The sequence below is a fragment of the Podarcis muralis genome, chromosome 5, assembly GCF_964188315.1.
Source record: "Podarcis muralis chromosome 5, rPodMur119.hap1.1, whole genome shotgun sequence".
NCBI lineage: Eukaryota > Metazoa > Chordata > Lepidosauria > Squamata > Lacertidae > Podarcis > Podarcis muralis.
In genome coordinates, this window is record NC_135659.1 from 50,608,014 (window position 1) to 50,625,189 (window position 17,176).

Here is a 17,176-nt window from a genome sequence, read left to right on the forward strand (position 1 = left end):
GTAAGAAGGGTAGCTGAACAATTTGAACAAAACAATATTAGAATTAAAATGGTCAGACCGCTCCTTTTAATTATGGTGCCATAATGCCCACTGGTGGCCAGAGCTGACCACTGCAACTGCTGAGACAAAAACAGGAAGACTTGGAAGAAGAAAAGTGGGTGGAGGGAGTATTGAAAACTTTGAACTGTAGTTCTGCACAGAAGCAGGCATGGAAATCACTACAAAGAGGAGGATCCTGAACTGTAACCTGAGGATGAAGTCATTAACAATGTTGGTGTGTAATGAGGAGACAGTGTAATTTAGTACTAAGAATTTATGGTGCTATTGCTTGTGGATTGAATATATCCCATTCCCCCCCCCCCCCGATTGAATAGATTTTTAGTACATTATGTGTGCTAATTAGCTTATCAATACCAGGATGTTATCAAGAACTGTTTTTCAAATTACCAGTACTGTATTAAGTACATAATTATCACTGTACTTTATTGCATTTCCTTTCCTTATTACAACCCTCCTCCCCAAATAATGTGCATCTATACCTATAGGCTTATGATAACACTACACACATCTGATGCAGTGGATGGTAGTCCACTAGCTTATGCTAGTCATTATGGTGCTGTAAGATTCTTGTTTTCGCTGCAAAAAACCCCAATACTCCTCTAGAACTTATAATTAAGCTGTGGCCCTCATGTTTATCTTTGGCTAGAAAGATTGACAGAGGAATCTTATAAACATCACCTCAGGTCCATGGGATTTGCTTCCAAGTAAGTGGGTTTGGAATTGCAGCCTAGGGAGAGGTACAGGTTTCAGAAGAGAATTAAGAATATTCTAAAATGTTAACTAACAACAAATATATTTTGCAACTGTCTGCATTTCTTGTTTGACATCTTTCCTGAGAAAGAAACCATAATTATTGAAATCTGGAATCCTACATGCCATTGTCCACTTGCTGGCAACTTGTGTCAGAAATGAAGAGTTTTTCACCATTCCCATTTTTTGTTTTGGGCTCACTAAAATCCAAGGGGGGCAGGCTGTCCATTTTATCTGCTTATCAATAATCTGCAAGCTTCACACTTGGTAATTTATTATATATACACATACATGCTTTCTGGATCTTGATAGTAAGAGATTATTGCATGTAGGAACTATGTAACACAGAAGAAATGGTTAACAAGACCTCAAAATAGACTCACTCCTCCCATGGGCTCACATCTGTGTCAATAGCCACACAGTTATAAGCCGCATAACGCAACTTTTCCTCGCAGACTTTGGCCCTAGAAGTGAAAAAGAAGAATCACATCAACATTTTCACGTACTTTCTGGTTATCCCAAACTCATCTCTGACTCCCTGAGATGCTATGCTTCTGTAATTAACACCCCACATTGCTGATACTCCCATCTCCATGCATATTATTCTCAATGGCAGCCACACTTCCCAGTACATTAGCCTACTTCTTAGCCCTTCCCCATATCTCCCCCACCATAATCTGCTTTGCATTGCCGCACTAAAAACTGGGCATATCATGTCCCTGGTCACTTGGTGATACTCTAGGCACCTCGAACTCACCCAATGTTCTTCCCATGTCACAGCCCCCCAAACCTTTCAGCTGCCTTTCCCAGGTCTGTGCCACAACCACTGGGATTTTGTCCGATACACCCTTGCCCAAGAGATTTATAGAACAAGACTTACGAAGCATAGTTTGGCAAAAAAAGTGTGCTGGAGCAGGTGGAAGATTCAGGAAGTGCATCAGTGGTTTCAGAGCTTTGAGAGAAGAGATAACAAATCAGTGAGATCTGTGGAGAAGGCTTTACCACACAACAGAAATACAAAATGGCTGCCAATCCATCATCACTCACTCTGCAATATGAAGCACATTAACAGAACATAAGGAGAGCCCTACACGTCAGATCAAAGGCCCATCTTGTTCAGCATCCGTTTTTCACACTGGGTAACCAGATGCCCATGGGAAGCCCGCAAGCAGAACTTGAGCACAACAGCACTCTCCCCACCTGTCTATTCCCACAACACTCACCCTAATTTGTCGGGATAGATATAAATCCGAGCAGGAAGTCGGCTTCTTCCAGTAACAAACCTCAGGAAGCGACTGCGATCCTCTGAGGGGAAGAGTACACAACCATCAGAAACTCCCAGGGAGATCTCACCAAAAGTTATTATCCACAACAAGCTTGCCCAGTATGCATGTAGGAATGAAAACAAGACCCAAGCTTTGACTGGGAGCCAGCCAATGTTCGAGATGGGAGTAAAAACTGACCCTCCTAAACAGGGGGAACCATTCAGTCGGGGGAGCTGTTGTAATAGCCTGTTTGGGGCTATTTTTCTCCATTCCCATCTCCCATTGCCACATTGCGGTGACTCCCTCCAAGTTAAGTCTCTTAAAAACAAAACCACTTTCTGGGAGTGGTTATGAGCCGCAGTGGGAGGAGCCTCTCAAAACCCACTGAACCTGCAATTCATAGCACAGATTTCTTCACATCATCACTCCACAACAGTGTGCATTTGCTAACATCTACTTACCGTTAGTAAAGTTGTTCAAGGCTTCCCAGAAATACTGAATTCTAGTATCTGATGGTTCAAAATCCTCAAAGCGAGCTGTGAGAAGAAGAAAAACAGATACATGGTGCAGGTTACGGGGAAAAATATTGCTGGCACAGAACCAAGGTCCAACTGAAGGGGAGGAGGAAAGATGGTATGCCCATTATTTGGGCAGAACACATTAAAGAAGAATGGAATATATACCTAGGCACATGGATAAGAGGTGCGAATATGCTAGCTCAAAATCATAGTACAGTGGTACCTCGGGTTACAGACGCTTCAGGTTACAGAAGCTTCAGGTTACAGACTCCGCTAACCCAGAAATAGTTCCTCAGGTTAAGAACTTTGCTTCAGGATGAGAACAGAAATCGTGCGGCGGCAGCACAGTGGCAGTGGGAGGCCCCATTAGCTAAAGTGGTACCTCAGGTTAAGAACAGTTTCAGGTTAAGAACAGACCTCCAGAACGAATTAAGTTCTTAACCCGAGGTACCACTGTACAACCCACTGATATGGCATTTGTACTGTGAATCTCCACTCAGTGCAGTAGCTGAATGTGGAGTCGCCACATGTTTTATGATGACATCATGCGGTATGTTACCCATGAAGAGTACAAGGTCTCCCACACTTACTGAGCTTCTTTAGAGCCTCAACAGTAACTTCAGGGTCACCACAGACCTTCTTCTCCAGTTCCTGCCAAGTGAGCAGATCCAATACTGCCTGGGGCACTACCTTGAGAAGTCCAGCCTGCATGGCCGCAAGCTGAGAGAGTCAGGAAAGAAGAGACAGATGAGATGGGGCAAGGAACCACCAGTCAGCACCAAAATCCTATTGCCCGAATGCTATACTGAATTACCTGCTCCTTGCTCTCATTTAGCCGTGCCTTCTGCACCAGGCGGATGAAATCCAAGCGGTCCTCATAGTGCAGCACAGTGCGAGTGCCACCTGGAATAAGCTCCACCATACACTGGTCGCTCAGCACAGTGGTGTACGTCAGCTCATGCCCAAACTTGAACTCAAAGGTCTCTTTGTCCATTCCTTCCATCATCTCCAGAAGCTTCACCTGAAAACAAGGAAAGGGATAATCTCACCTATGCCCAAGAAAGCAAGGAAGTGGGAGACAGGGATTTCATTAAAAAAAAACCATAGCCATAAATAAACAGTTATTATAAGATATTGCCAAACACTTTCCATCACCTGGAAGCATGCATTATGTCTAAAACTGTGCAGCTGTTATGGTTGGAAGCTGCAGTATTTGTGTGTGGACCATTACTATGTGTTCAACATCATGAAATGTTGAAGGGAGTTTACTTACATACCCCTTCAACCTCCCCACTGGCAGTTTTAGAAAACAAAATGAAGCCAGCTGCTCTGCCATGCCAGTATCCAAATCCATAGGCCATGCAGACAAATGCTAAATAGAAATCTGCACCCCATGTTTCAATAGCGACTCCTAGATACACGTCCCGGTGACTCACCAGCACAGAGTCAACAGCAGGGAAGTCCTTGCTCCAGCTCACTTCCTCCCCTGTCAGTTGCTTCCATACAAAGCCAGGCAGGGCCAGGACCTTAAAGATAAGAGGAAGGAGAGATGCAGAACTGCAACACATTGCCTCCAGATGTGGTCTTTTGTGTCCCACTATGCTCAAAGGAAATGTTCAGGAAGGAAAACAAGGCAGTTCCCAGATCTGATTTTAAAAGAATGCTTGCGATTATGAATGATTAGAAAACAATTTGGCACAGTTAGGAAGAAACAGAAGAAGAGTTTGGATTTGATATCCTGCTTTATCACTACCCAAAGGCATCTCAAAGCGGCTAACATTCTCCTTTCCCTTCTTCCCCCACAACAAACACTCTGTGAGGTGAGTGGGGCTGAGAGACTTCAGAGAAGTGTGACTAGCCCAAGGTCACCCAGCAGCTGCATGTGGAGGAGCAGGGAAGCGAACCCGGTTCACCAGATTACAAGGCTACCGCTCTTAACCACTACAACACACTGGCTCTCCAGGTGGAGAAGGAAAGTCTGGCTTCCACCACCAGTATCAAAGAAAGATACAGCCTTCATCCTATACTCACCAGGAACTCCTTGCCACGCAGGGCGGCTCCCATGATTTGCCCAATCCACTCATATTTTGTGAACTCTTTGCAGGATGGGTTGGGGACATACATGTCTCGGGCCTCTCCGGTACCACTGCCCTGAAACAACAGACAGTTCAGCTCAAATGTCCTGATAGGGACATAAGAATGAATGTTAAAACACATATACAATCCAGTCTCTCTGCAGTAATTTCCCCATGGAATAGTGGCACACTAAATTTCCACACTGACCAGGACTAAGCAGAGAGTGGATACATAAGGAATAAAAGTTGGATTCTGGAAAAGCTGGAACCAAAGGATAGTGCTTTGGTGTCCATATTCTCCCTCAGAGAGCACTGCCTCCTAAGCACTTTCCTTTCTCCAGAGCTTGCCCGAATCTTCACATTGACAGTCTCTTGAGACTCATGCTGCTCTAATATCCTTAAGAGGAGGAAAGGGTTAGCTTCATCAGGGAGCAAGCACCTGGTTGGACGTGCGGACGAAAAAAGGCAGCGGCACTGGTGTCTCAGCTGAACTAGGACACAGCTCCTCAGACATATCAGCAATGCTGTCTCGGAAACCGCCACCTGGGAGAGAGAGCGCATGGAAGTGTGTGATCAGCTTTGCTATGTTGCCACCACCTGCTTGCGTTCCTGAATACATTAGCTGGATTTCAGATTTTCCCACTCCCGCTCTTGAGGCCTATCCAATTTTCTGTAGGATGCAGAAAACCCTAAGCGGACACAAGAAAAATATTTGAAACTATGTTTCCTCCCTGCCAAAATCTCTTCACACTTGGCATTCTCCCTGGTGGACACATTGAGGAGCAGGGCTCAGGCCTCCGTTGAACTCTTCTGCTGTAACCAATACTTTGATCGCCTTCTAGAGATGGTTTAACAGCCAACTCAAAGGCAGCAGCAGAGTTCTCAACACTGAACTGCTGAACTACAAATCACCATCCTTATTGTTTATGCTCCTAACCAGAACTCTGTTCAAATAATAACAATCTCCGAAACTGACTCAAAAGAAAACCCAAATTTTCAGCTTCAAACTGTGGAAACAGTCAGAGATCAAATTTCTATTAGCTACCATTTTGGACTACACAAAGTGCAAAACTTACCCTGATCAATGATGCCCTCAGCAATGAATTTACACTCCCACCACTGGTCATAACGCAGCGGCCACCTGAGATGAATGAAAAATGGTCACTTAAACCTGCCTGTGGAGGTTTGCAGGAGGCACTGCATTGCTGGTGAAAGTGCAATTATTCTAGCGCCTCTCTTTCCCAGTCGGAAATCTTTTGATATATTATTATTATTTCCATTTCATTTCTATACTGCTTTATATTTTTAAGAAATATGGTAATAGTGCCATATTTCTGTGTGGCCCAGAACCTACTAAGGTCCTTGAATAACTGGTGTGTTGCAAATATTTGGAGTAAGCTCTCCTTTATTAAAATAAGGCTCTGTTTTCTTTCCAAGGATTCAGCTTTCACTTTACTTGAAACTTTGTGGTGCTTGGCATTCAGGTACTTAGGCTAGAGACACCAAGCTGGAAGGGGCAGGGAAGACAGACAGGTGGCTGCTGGATGAAAAAACTCACCTGTAATCCAGGGCCTTCTCATACTTGTCAGAAGGTTTTAGTCCCTCATATACCTAGGAAAGCAGACAATGCAGCAGAGGCATTAAGAGAAGAATCCTGGGCAATGTGCTTACAAATAGCAAAGCGGGAATAGGCGTCCTCTGAAGGTCTTGATGAATTTGTTACACAAGGACTGGCAATAGGCAACATGCACCAAAGATGTACAAGAAGTTCTTTTGCACACTGCATCGTCAGGCAGATCCCTATCAACCACCAAAGTATGTGTAGCAAAGGACACACATTAAATTAAAAGGCTAGTGTGACAAAGTGGCTAGAATAGCTAGGGTTGGATGTAGGAAACCCAAGTCAAAACCCTGCTCAGCCATGAAGTTTATTTAACACACTTGGGCAAGTCACTAACCCCACAACATTAAGAATAAAAAGGTATAACCTCATTTATGTCAGCTTGAGCTCATTGGTGAAAAGACAGGATAAAACAAACAGTAAACAAGCAATGAACTACAATTTCCAGTTACCCCAATGCCTTAGAAATGAGAATGAACCATAAACACACAATTCCTGCAAATCTGAACTAACATACACCTTGAAATTAGAGTTCAGAGAAGAGTGAACTAATTGGTTCTGGGAAAGGTTTGAACCAGGTATGTTAGTTATTTAACCCCATGTGAAAGAGAAAATAATAATAAGAAAAATCTGATCATTTTATCTGAGGTACATTGTGCATGTGCTGAATTTCTTCTTATATTCTAAAGTGAGGGGCTCCAAAAACACATGGCTCCCATTAGCATTGTGCAGCACAGTAAAAGAGCAAAATGGCTAGGGAGGGGCGAAGGGACTGTGAGCTCCTCTCCCTGAGCCTGTATGCTCATGTATTCATGCTAAGCCAGGGTATAGGTTAGTGTGACATGTAAACCAGGCCACTGAGTGGGACTCCCAACCACACAGAACCTGCATCGCCCTGCAAAACTGTTTGCTGAGCTTATGCTCAGAGATGGATCTTGTTTTGAAGGTATAGGCTGAAAAAGCATTTCTGGAGTATAACAGGACAGAACACATGTAGCGGGTTGCAAAGGCAGAAGACTCCCCCCATCCCTCTTGCCACAGAGTACCTGCTAGTGGGTGAGCTGGCCTTACCTGAGTGAAGACTGTGTTTTTGCAGCTGGGGTCAAGTGCAGGATTGTCACGATGCTCCATGGCCAGGCGACGGTTGATGTAAAGCCGTGGCATGAAGTTGGGCTTGCTAGTCTCTGAGTCTTTGAGGCACTGGGTGATTAGCACTGTACGTCTTTTGGACAGCAACAGGAACTGTTTGATGTGCTATCACGGGCAAAGCAACACTGGGTCAAAGTCAGGAATATCCCGCACGGTCCTTCTCCTACTTTACAAACCAGCTGGCTCTACTGCCAACATCACCGCAAACTATTCTAGTGCCTCTCTTTCCCAGTAGGAAATCTTTTGATATATTATTATTATTTCCATTTCATTTCTATACTGCTTTATATTTTTAAGAAATGAAAAGTCTCAAAGCAGTTTACAACCTACCTTAAAAGATCAGACAATAAAACAATCCAGAATGAAATATTACCAAAGAAAGTCAAATATAAAGTAGACATTCAAAGCAATGGTTTACTTCCCTAAGATAGAAAATACAGAAATTGGGAATCAGAAAGTCCCTCGCCTCACCTTGAGTTGGCTGAAGGTACCAAGTGTGTAGTCCCAGGCTGGAACAAGATGGTGAAGAACACTATCCAAGATCTTGATAAACCTACCCAAACCAAAAGCGCAATAAATAAATACCAGCGTTGCCATTGCAGATGGCGGCAGAGTAACCAGACGTGTTAAATTTGACCCCTACATTTAATCCTACATTTCTTGCTATCCCTGTTGGCTTCCCTCCCTATTTCACCCGATGAGCTGATTAAGCAGGTGAAGATTTACAACTACAGGTGAAACAAAACAAAAGGAAACAATAAATAAATTCAATAGGGTTTTACAGCACGGACACCTGGTGCTGTGCCACAGTGCATGTACACGCACATGCTCAGCCCACTACCACCACAATGATTGTGGGAGCTCTCGCTCTTCATATTGCAAAACAAAGAAATGCTGTCAACAGCAACGGCAATGTTCCTCAGCCCTGCCCTGCTCCATACCTCTGGATGATCACAGCCCGCCGATAGAGCACATCAGGGTCTCTTCCCTCCAGGCGAGGATACCTCACCAGGTTGGCTGGCTGAAACATATCTGCATTGAGCCCCAGTTCCCGTTGCCGAGAAGATTTGATCTTTATTCCCCGTAGCCGAACATCTATCCCATCATCTGTATTAAAAGGGAAGAACAAAGCAGCTGAAGACACATCGGTCAAATAGGGAACGGTTTCTCCAGGAGGCGGGAGAGAAATCCTGGGGGGAAGAGCAGGGATGAGGGTCTCTCTTTGGGTCACTTTAAGTGACCCATGGTTATCGCAAATTGGCGGGGGGTGACAACTGGAGAAATTCCAGGGTTTTATTCATCACTTGCCACAAAAACAGCAGACCTGTGGTGGCTTAAAGATTAAGAAATGTATTGTGCCTTTGCTGTTTTTCCTAGATAAAATAATCACAAAAAGGCATCCACCAAAAGGGAAGCACCAAGGCAGCTGTCAAAGCAGTGAACCACTAAGGAGACTCATCATCATCATCATCATCATCATCATTTATCCCCAGCCACTCTGGGCAGCTTCCAATAAAATATTAAAAATACAATAAATCATCAAACATTAAAAACTTCCCTAAACAGGGCTGCATTCAGATGTTTTCTAAAAGTCAGATAGTTTTTTATTTCCTTGACATCTGATGGGAGGGCATTCCACAGGGCGGGCACTACTACCGAGAAGACCCTCTGCCTAATTGTACTCTGACTCTAGATGGAACCTGCCAGGGTACGTAACTACAGAGGGAGTGAAATTCTAAAGTGCAGCATTTAGAGAAAAGCAGGGAGATCATGGCACCCCACCTCCCAGGGATTAGTAGGCGCACCCCCAAACTGACACCCACACACCTCTGCATTCCACAATGCGGATTTCAATGACAGGCAAGTGAGCAGTCATGTCTTCCAGCACACACACATCCCCGATGTAGCTCCTGGAGACACAAAAACATCTATTTCCTCTTGCACAAGGTAGGCTTACCACCCCCCTCCAAAATAGAAATCCTTTAATCTTACATGCTCAGGGGAAGTTACATCAAGGGGGATGTGGGAGCCAGAAACCAGAACTCCTGGGATCTGTTTCCAACCTTCTGGGTGCCCTAAAGTGATCCATCAATCGCCTTCAGATAGTTTTTGAAGGGAGCACAGGGAACTTTTATGCTCACGAAGGCAGTGGGTTGGGGTGAACCACACTGTATGTTTCTCCCTGAGACACTGTAGCACGCAATGGTAGGTTTATGCATTACCTCAGGAATATGAAAGATGCCAGGAAATGTCTCCTCATAGTATAGAGCAGAGATGGGGAGTCTGTGACCCTCCAGACTGTATCTCCCATCTTCCCTGATCTTGCTGAAGGACAACTAGAGAGCCACAGTTTCCCCATCCTTTGCATAGATAAGTATTTACCACACTTTTAAAAGTATTGCATTTGGGGATGGCACTTTACTGTGGACCTCCAGTCTGCCCTGTGTGTGGCTTTATGTTTTTGCCTTTTGTACTTTATAGCCTTGAGTCGCATTTGCATTTTGTACATACTGCATTTTACTGGACTGGTATAAACATGTGTTAGTTCCCCAGGTGCTGTAGTGTTTGACTGGGGTTGGTGGTTGGACTATTAACTATGTTCCTTGATGTTCACTTATCTCTGAGGTCACATACTGGGCTCTGATTGTGTGTCTTTGGGGTTATAAGGGTGTGTACACTTATATATCAGTTGCTATGGACAGAGGGAGAACTAATGGCAGAGGATGGATAAACTGGGAGTGTCATGGGCATAGCCAGGGGGGGTTGGAGGGGGCAGCTGCACTTGCCTCAAGCCAATAAAAAAAGTTAATAATAATAATAATGAGATTTTTCCTTCCTTGAAATTCTCTCTCCCCGCCCCCCCGCCTCCCTCATCTGACTCACTCATCAATGCCCACGTCACTCAGCTTCTTCAGGTTATCCCCCTCGCCACCATACACAGCCACCCTCTTGGGCATGAAATTCTCATCTGTTGTGTCCACAGTCAGGAACAGCTTCCTGAGGGAGAGAATTAAAGGGTAAACGTGAGACAACAGTAAGATATAGGACAAGTTTCTGGCTTGTAAAACTACTTCCCAGAGCTCCTATGGACAATGGAGGGTCCAAATATGCTTAGAAACCTTCACTGCAAATAGCTGAGAAATGTGGGGAAAGCAGGGGGGGAGGGGCTTGGCAGGCGAGAGAACTGGCTATGAAGCTTCCCCCAGGCTGAACCTTTATGTGGCTTGGAGGAAAAGCTTAAACCTTCCCAGGAATGAACCAAAAAGGGCCAGAAAGACTCAGCCATTTTGTATCGAGAAGGGTGGTTTTTGTACATCACTAGTACCACATAGTGTGTTCGAAAGCAGTTCGAAAGCACCCCTAAGTTCAAGTAGATAAATAGGTACCGCTTTATGGCGGGAAGGTAAACAGTGTTTCCGTGTGCTGCACTGGTGCTGGCTCGCCAGAGCAGCTTCGTCACGCTGGCCACGTGACCCGGAAAGTGTCTCCGGACAGCGCTGGCCCCCGGCCTCTTAAGTGAGATGGGCGCACAACCCTAGAGTCGGACACGACTGGCCCGTACGGGCAGGGGTACCTTTACCTTTAGTACCACATTCTGCACAAACCTATGTGATCACAGAAATCTTAACTTAACAGAAAAGCCAAGGTGGGGATGCCTTTGTCTGCCATATGGAAAGGAGAGGGCCGATTCAAACAAATATTTTGCTGCAAACCTCAAAAGGGTGATTCTGAAATTACTCAACTTTCAGTTTCATGGCTGTGGTGGAATCACAGTGGTATAGGTGAGAAAAGATAATCCCTTTGTTGTTGTGATGGAGGCACAAAATAGTAGTAGCAGTATTAGTTTAATTTTCTACCCACCCTTCACCCCGAGGTCCCAGAGTGTGAAACAACCATTTAAAATACAGCACTAAAAACAATTCAAAACAACTTACAGTCACAAAAATAGTGTGGGTCCCAAAAATATGCATCTCAAGTGTCAAAGGCCAGTTTCATCTTCAGCACCAAACTTAAAGCCTCATAGCACCTAACTAGAAGTCTTTTCCATGATTCCCTCTTTGGGCAGGAAGAAGCCCAAGCACAGAACAAGACCAACATTCATGGGCATTGACATGACCCAGCTGCTCTCGATGCAGCTTTCACACTCAGTGAGAGCAGAGGAAACAGGGTTTAACTACAATAGTACTTATAGGAAATGGCTGATTAGGCCAGGACAGCGAAGTGTCTGCCAGTGATGTCCCCACATATAAGGAATAGGCTAGTAAAGGATAGGGAACTCACTTGATAATGGTCCCTTTCTTCATGTTGAGACGGACCCAGTGCTGACCCTGAGACCCATCACTCTCCCAGTAGGTGTCTGCATGGTTGTCTGTCAGGCATGAAACATTGAATTCTTCCTGAGGGAAGCAAAGACAGACTGAGGAGAGTTAGAAATATCCACTTAATAGCTTGCTTTCAGGCAACCCACAAGATCCCTCCCAAGAGGATACCAACTCTAGAACCTCAGACAGGAACTTTTAGTTCCAGACACTCAGGCATCCAGCTGCACCTTCCTACTATCCCTGAAAATAACTCAACACATCTTCCTCCCTCAAGGCTTCCTGGATTTTTACCACTCCCCATTCACCTAGGAGAGGCAACCTGCAGACCTATGAAGAACGGTAGAGGAGACACTGGGCACAGTGTCTAGCACTGATCAGGGTAGTTAAGCATTATCAAATTTCAGAGAAAGACTTGATGACCACTAAAATCAGCAGGTGGCCAACTTAATCTGAAAGTTTGCAGACTTATGCCAAGACAACACAGAATTCAGAAGTGTATATATTCTGACAACTATAAAAGTTGATCAAGTAAAACACATTATTTCACGGATTATTTTCATTCATTTTCTGGAACCAAGAGAACAACTGTCTAATAACCCATTCTAGGGGCCGGTGAAGTTAATTTCATGGGTAGAGCCCTACCATTAGACAGAATAAGGCAGTCGCCTCAGACAGCAGATTCTGGAGAGTGGCAAGATTTTGGAGGACAGAGCTCTGTGTGCCATGTGGCCTGCTGCCCTCAAGTGTGGCTGGCCTGTCCCCAGTGTTAAAATAAGATTCAACCGCCGGTCTGGTTGTATATAGCATTGGAAGGGAGTATCATTTTATCCTTTGCCTCAGACAGCAAAATCTCTTCATTACCAGCAAAGAGACACCCAGAGTCTGTTTACACAAATAAGTTATCCTGACCAAACAAATTCTTAACTCAGTTCACCCTTAGGTTATAGATATCAACCAGAAGTTTTCTGCTGTCACGATCTGGCTGGCTCCCAGGCTTAATAAGCAGCAAGTAGATGTCGTCAGTTTACAAGCAGATTTATTAAACACCATCATTGTACTCAGAGCAGCTCCCATGGGCTACTGTCTCTTTCAAGATGTTGAGGCATCTGGGCTCTGATTTCAGCACCAACAGGAAGCACGCCAGAACCCCGCCTTCCGCTTCCTTGATTGATGCCTTTCCCTGACCCTCGTTAACCTACAGGAATGGGGAGATTCTGGCTGGCCTCCTACCTTTTCCTCTGACGAATCATCCCTCGCCTATGTTGTTGCTAGGGTCCACTTATCAGTGACTTGGGCTCTCTCCAGCCCCCTCTTCTCCGGCTGAGGAGAAGGGTTTGTGGGTGACTGCCTTCAAACCGCTCAGAAAGAAACAAAACTACTCCTTCCTCCTCTGACTCTCTGTCCCCCTCATCACCCTCATTGTCCCTCTGGGGAGCCATGTCCCTGACATCTGCCTCTGCAAACCCTTTAATATTAGCAAATGACGGCCTAGTGGTTCGGATGCTGAGGCAACCAGGGACAGTATGCATGAAGGAGAGGTCTCTATGCAAAGGAGCCTGGTTGATAGTGACACTTTACCGTGTAGGAGGACACATCAATGCTGTCCACATATTGCTTGATGCTGCCCAGATTCTCATCTTCCTTGCCAATGTGGTCATAGAGGAAATGCACCAAGTCCTCATCACATTCGTAGCTCCATGTGGGTGGTACAAATCTAAAATGGCAATAATTGGTGTTAATAGTACAGGATGAGAGAGAGGGCTGGGTTTACAGAAATTTACATCCCTGATCATGCTCTCCACTACCCAATTATATCCTCCAGGATATTATTTTTACTCCCACTTCTGCACAAGCGCTACTCCCAATAGAATTAAGTCCTCGGGTATACAAAGCCTGGATAATATGTAGAAACGTCCAGTGCTGCGGGCCCAGTTACCACTTTCAAATTAAGTGCACTGGCTGCCCCACTTTTTCTTATTGCTGTAAAGGAGGTTGCATGCCCTTTACCGGAGTCTCTCTACCGCAGCTGCATCTGGCTCCATGATTTTTGGTTTTGCTCCAAGACGGAGGGAATATGTTAAATCCACCACCTGCTCCCATCTGGAAAAGGGAAAAAGGCAGAATTAGCAACTATAAACTTCTGTGTAAGCAAACAGAAATAAAAAAAGTTCTAACTGCATTATTAGCTACTAAAACAAGGGATAAGTATCTAAGATTAATTCAAAGGGTTGATATATAGCCCTTTGTTTAATGCTACAGAAGATCTAATTTATAATGCTTATAGTAATAATAATTTTTGCTGCTACTAAAATGAAAAACCTTCCATTAATTAGATAAAACAACAAAATGGACACACAGAACTTAACACATCTTAGACTTACTGATAAGGTTTGAGCCAAGTGATGTGTGTGTTTGTGCGTGTTTGCATACATTTTTGACACAGTTGTGAATATCCCTTTTTTACAACTTTGGGAGCTATGGACAGGAGTGACAGTGTTTGCAGTGCAGTAGCTGTACTCCTTGTTCCCCCAAAAGACATTCAAAGTGAGGGCAACACTTCCTACTTTCACTCTGAATTGGCTTCGTTACATCACCACAGTCTAATCTGATTGGCTGTTTTCCACTGTAATGTCACTACACGGCTTATTTGATCCCCAATTGGCTACAATCCAGAAGAATAGAACCTCTCTCCCCCTTGGCACACAAGCTGTAGATCAGAGGAGGAAATCAGCCATCAGGAAAGAAGCAAACAAGAGATGAACCACCTGAGAGCATATGCCACTCCCCCCCCCCCAAAAAAAAAAAATCTTTGAAATTTTGGTACTGATACAAGTTTCTATTAGAAACTAAGAATTGAATGTAGGCAAAGTGCTCTTGGTTGATTCCATTAGCAAAATTATTGGAAGCTACTAATTTAGCTTGCAACCATAGGTATTTCTGAATGTCACACATTCATTGATAGTATTATGTATTTGTTTTGGCCACCTCATGAGAAGAGAAGACTCTCTGGAAAAAATCTCTGTTGGGTAAGGTTGAGGGCACAAGAAGGGGACAACAGAGGATGAGATGGTTGGACAGTGTTCTTGGAGCTACCGACATGAATTTGACGAAACTCTGGGAGGCAGTGGAAGACAGGAGTGCCTGGCGTGCTCTGCTCCATGGGGTCACGAAGAGTCGGGCACAACTAATCGACTAAACAACAACATGAATTTGCTTACAGCGAGTGCCTTTCCCAGTGGTCCTCCTCAAAAGCCAATCAATGCAAACAAAATGTACAGGTGGTTTTGAGTACCTGATTACAGGCTTATAATCCACCCCAAAGAGTTGCTGCTGCCTCTGGATTCTCTCCATCGATTCCACTGGCACCAGCCTGTCCCCACCATCTGCATGCTTACACATGAGTACCCAGCCTTCCTCCAGATCACAGCCAATCTTGAACTCCTCCAGCTGCTCCTATGAGGGAAGAATATGAAATCGTATGTCCAGTACAAAATACGACATTGGAGATAACTAAGAAATCCAAACAGTTTATCAAATCCTCATACATCATACAAAGAGATTTACACAGATGGTTAGGAACACTGATTATCCATAGAGAAATGCACAGCTCCTACTAATTGATTAAAAACCAAAATGCATGTCTTTAGTCTGTGCTAATGAGTGTCTATGACTACTTTTTCTGGTCTCTACAGACCAACTACAGTCCCCTTTCTCACTTGAAAGAATGCACATGCATGCACTGTCAACAAAACGGTATTAAACTGTCCTTCCAATTATAATTATAAGAAATTTGCTGAATACATGCATAGGAATTACTGAGGTTTACTAGCACATAGCCTTTGAGGGCCATGCAGTTATCAAAAAAATCTCCCCAACTATGATAAGGAAGATTGTTGGTATTACAGCTGTTTGCATATTCCTTACTGTTGCTATTTCCCAAGTGCAAAATGTGGCAGCCAGTTTATTGCCACACTAATACTAAAAGGGAAAATGATAACCAAGGCAGAAAAAAACATATGGGCCAGGAAAAACTGAAAGGCTCTTCTGCCAGCTAAATTTGTATCAAGGAACCATAAAACTAGCTGATAGTAATCTATGTCTGTAAACAGTGCCAGTCTCTGAGAAACGTAGGAATACTTGTGCCCTGTGACACCATCCTTGTGTGCGCATGTAGGACACAGCCCCAAAAAGCAATGGGAAAGAGAGGATGAGATGCCTATGTTTATCTCTGTTACATGTGTCTTAAGCCTCCATCTACATTTGCTCTAGCATGCAAATTATGTAAGTTGGGGGGGGGGGAAGGTGTCAACCCTAAAACATTTGAAATTGTAATAACGGCTCAAGTGCCTCTGAACATGGGTAGAGTGCATTTCCATCCTCTTCAAAAAGCATCCCGGCTGGGTTGCCAGTTCACACCAGGAATTAAGGACAGCAGGAATCATTACACGGAAGGAGGAATGTGGCGCTAGCAGGCTGGAGCCCTGGCAATTTACCCTCCTCGAAACTTCCGCGTTCAGCGGGTGCGGGTGCCCGTGCGCTGCAGGCCCCGCCGGAGGCTACACCTTGCCACACTCACCTTTGTCAGCTTCACCCAGAGCCCGTGCCCGTTGCAGTATTCCTCGCCGCTGGCTCGGATGCACGAGCCCTTGCGCAGCTCGATGGTGCCCCTGCCCAGGCCCTTCCTGCCGCCCGACCCGGAGCCGGCGCCGGCCTTGCTGGGGTTCTCCCATACCGACAGCAGGGTCCGGCCGGAGGCCGAGGCAGGCCCGGGGGCGCTGGGGTCCTTGCAGATCTTATACTGCACCTCGCGGGGCACGTAGCACAAGGCGGCGGGCAGCGGCTCCGCGCGCGTCAGGCACCCGATCGCCTCGCTCAGGAAGCGCAGCCGGCCTAGCAGCTGGTGCGGCGACTCGCCGGCCGTCGGGGGCATCATCCTGGCCGCCTGCAGCCGCCGAGGCGGGGTTGGCCCAGAGGGAGCAGCCGCCGCGGGAGCAGCTCCGCCGGTGGCCCCTTCCCTCCCGTCCCGATTCTGGCAGCCGGCGAGTCTTTCCCCAGCGCAGCGACCGGGAGGAGGGCGGCTGCGGCTGCTTCCTGCTACTTTCGCCCTCCTTCCTCCTAGGTTCTGCCGGGTGTACCGTAAAGCAGCCTCTATCGGCGGACGGCTGAATGAGCAAGCCTAGCATGCAAGAAGCCAGGGGAACCGCACTATGGGAATGGGTCGGCGGCAAGCGCTGGACCCCGCGAGAGAGGTTTAGGCCTAAGGTGAAAGTGGCCAAGGAAGGTCGACGCGCAACATCTCTTGACTGAGTTCCTGGGCTCATGTGAATGGCTGGCGATGAGGCATATCATAAAAGTTCGCGTTTCCGAAACAAACACCAGGACAGGCGGAAGGATCTCTGATCAAGTGCTAGGAAAT

General features: G+C 45.6%; 1 protein-coding gene across 1 annotated transcript; it reads right to left on the reverse strand.

The window, feature by feature from the left end:
* Positions 1-1,067: 1,067 nt before the first annotated feature.
* On the reverse strand, positions 1,068-16,943 carry HECTD3 (HECT domain E3 ubiquitin protein ligase 3). Its single transcript, XM_028733642.2, has 21 exons — positions 16,337-16,943; positions 15,053-15,213; positions 13,768-13,860; positions 13,339-13,474; positions 11,720-11,835; positions 10,322-10,435; positions 9,266-9,348; positions 8,380-8,545; positions 7,910-7,991; positions 7,361-7,543; positions 6,227-6,279; positions 5,745-5,809; positions 5,108-5,211; positions 4,625-4,744; positions 4,030-4,119; positions 3,408-3,614; positions 3,184-3,313; positions 2,537-2,611; positions 2,034-2,115; positions 1,691-1,762; positions 1,068-1,274 (listed from the first exon to the last, which is right to left on the reverse strand). Exons 1-21 carry the CDS (start codon positions 16,691-16,693, stop codon positions 1,190-1,192), a joined length of 2,574 nt encoding a protein of 857 aa, XP_028589475.2. The 5' UTR covers positions 16,694-16,943; the 3' UTR covers positions 1,068-1,189.
* Between the last annotated feature and the right edge of the window lie 233 nt (positions 16,944-17,176).

Coding starts and splice junctions, on each gene's coding strand:
- HECTD3 (XM_028733642.2), bottom strand. CDS start 16,693: ATGATGCCCCCGACGGCCGGCGAGTCGCCGCACCAGCTGCTAGGCCGG. Junction 6,280..7,360: donor AAAACACAGTCTTCACTCAG/GTAAGGCCAGCT, acceptor CTGCTTTCCTAG/GTATATGAGGGACTAAAACC. Junction 2,612..3,183: donor TGAGGCTCTAAAGAAGCTCA/GTAAGTGTGGGA, acceptor TTCTTCTCACAG/CTCGCTTTGAGGATTTTGAA.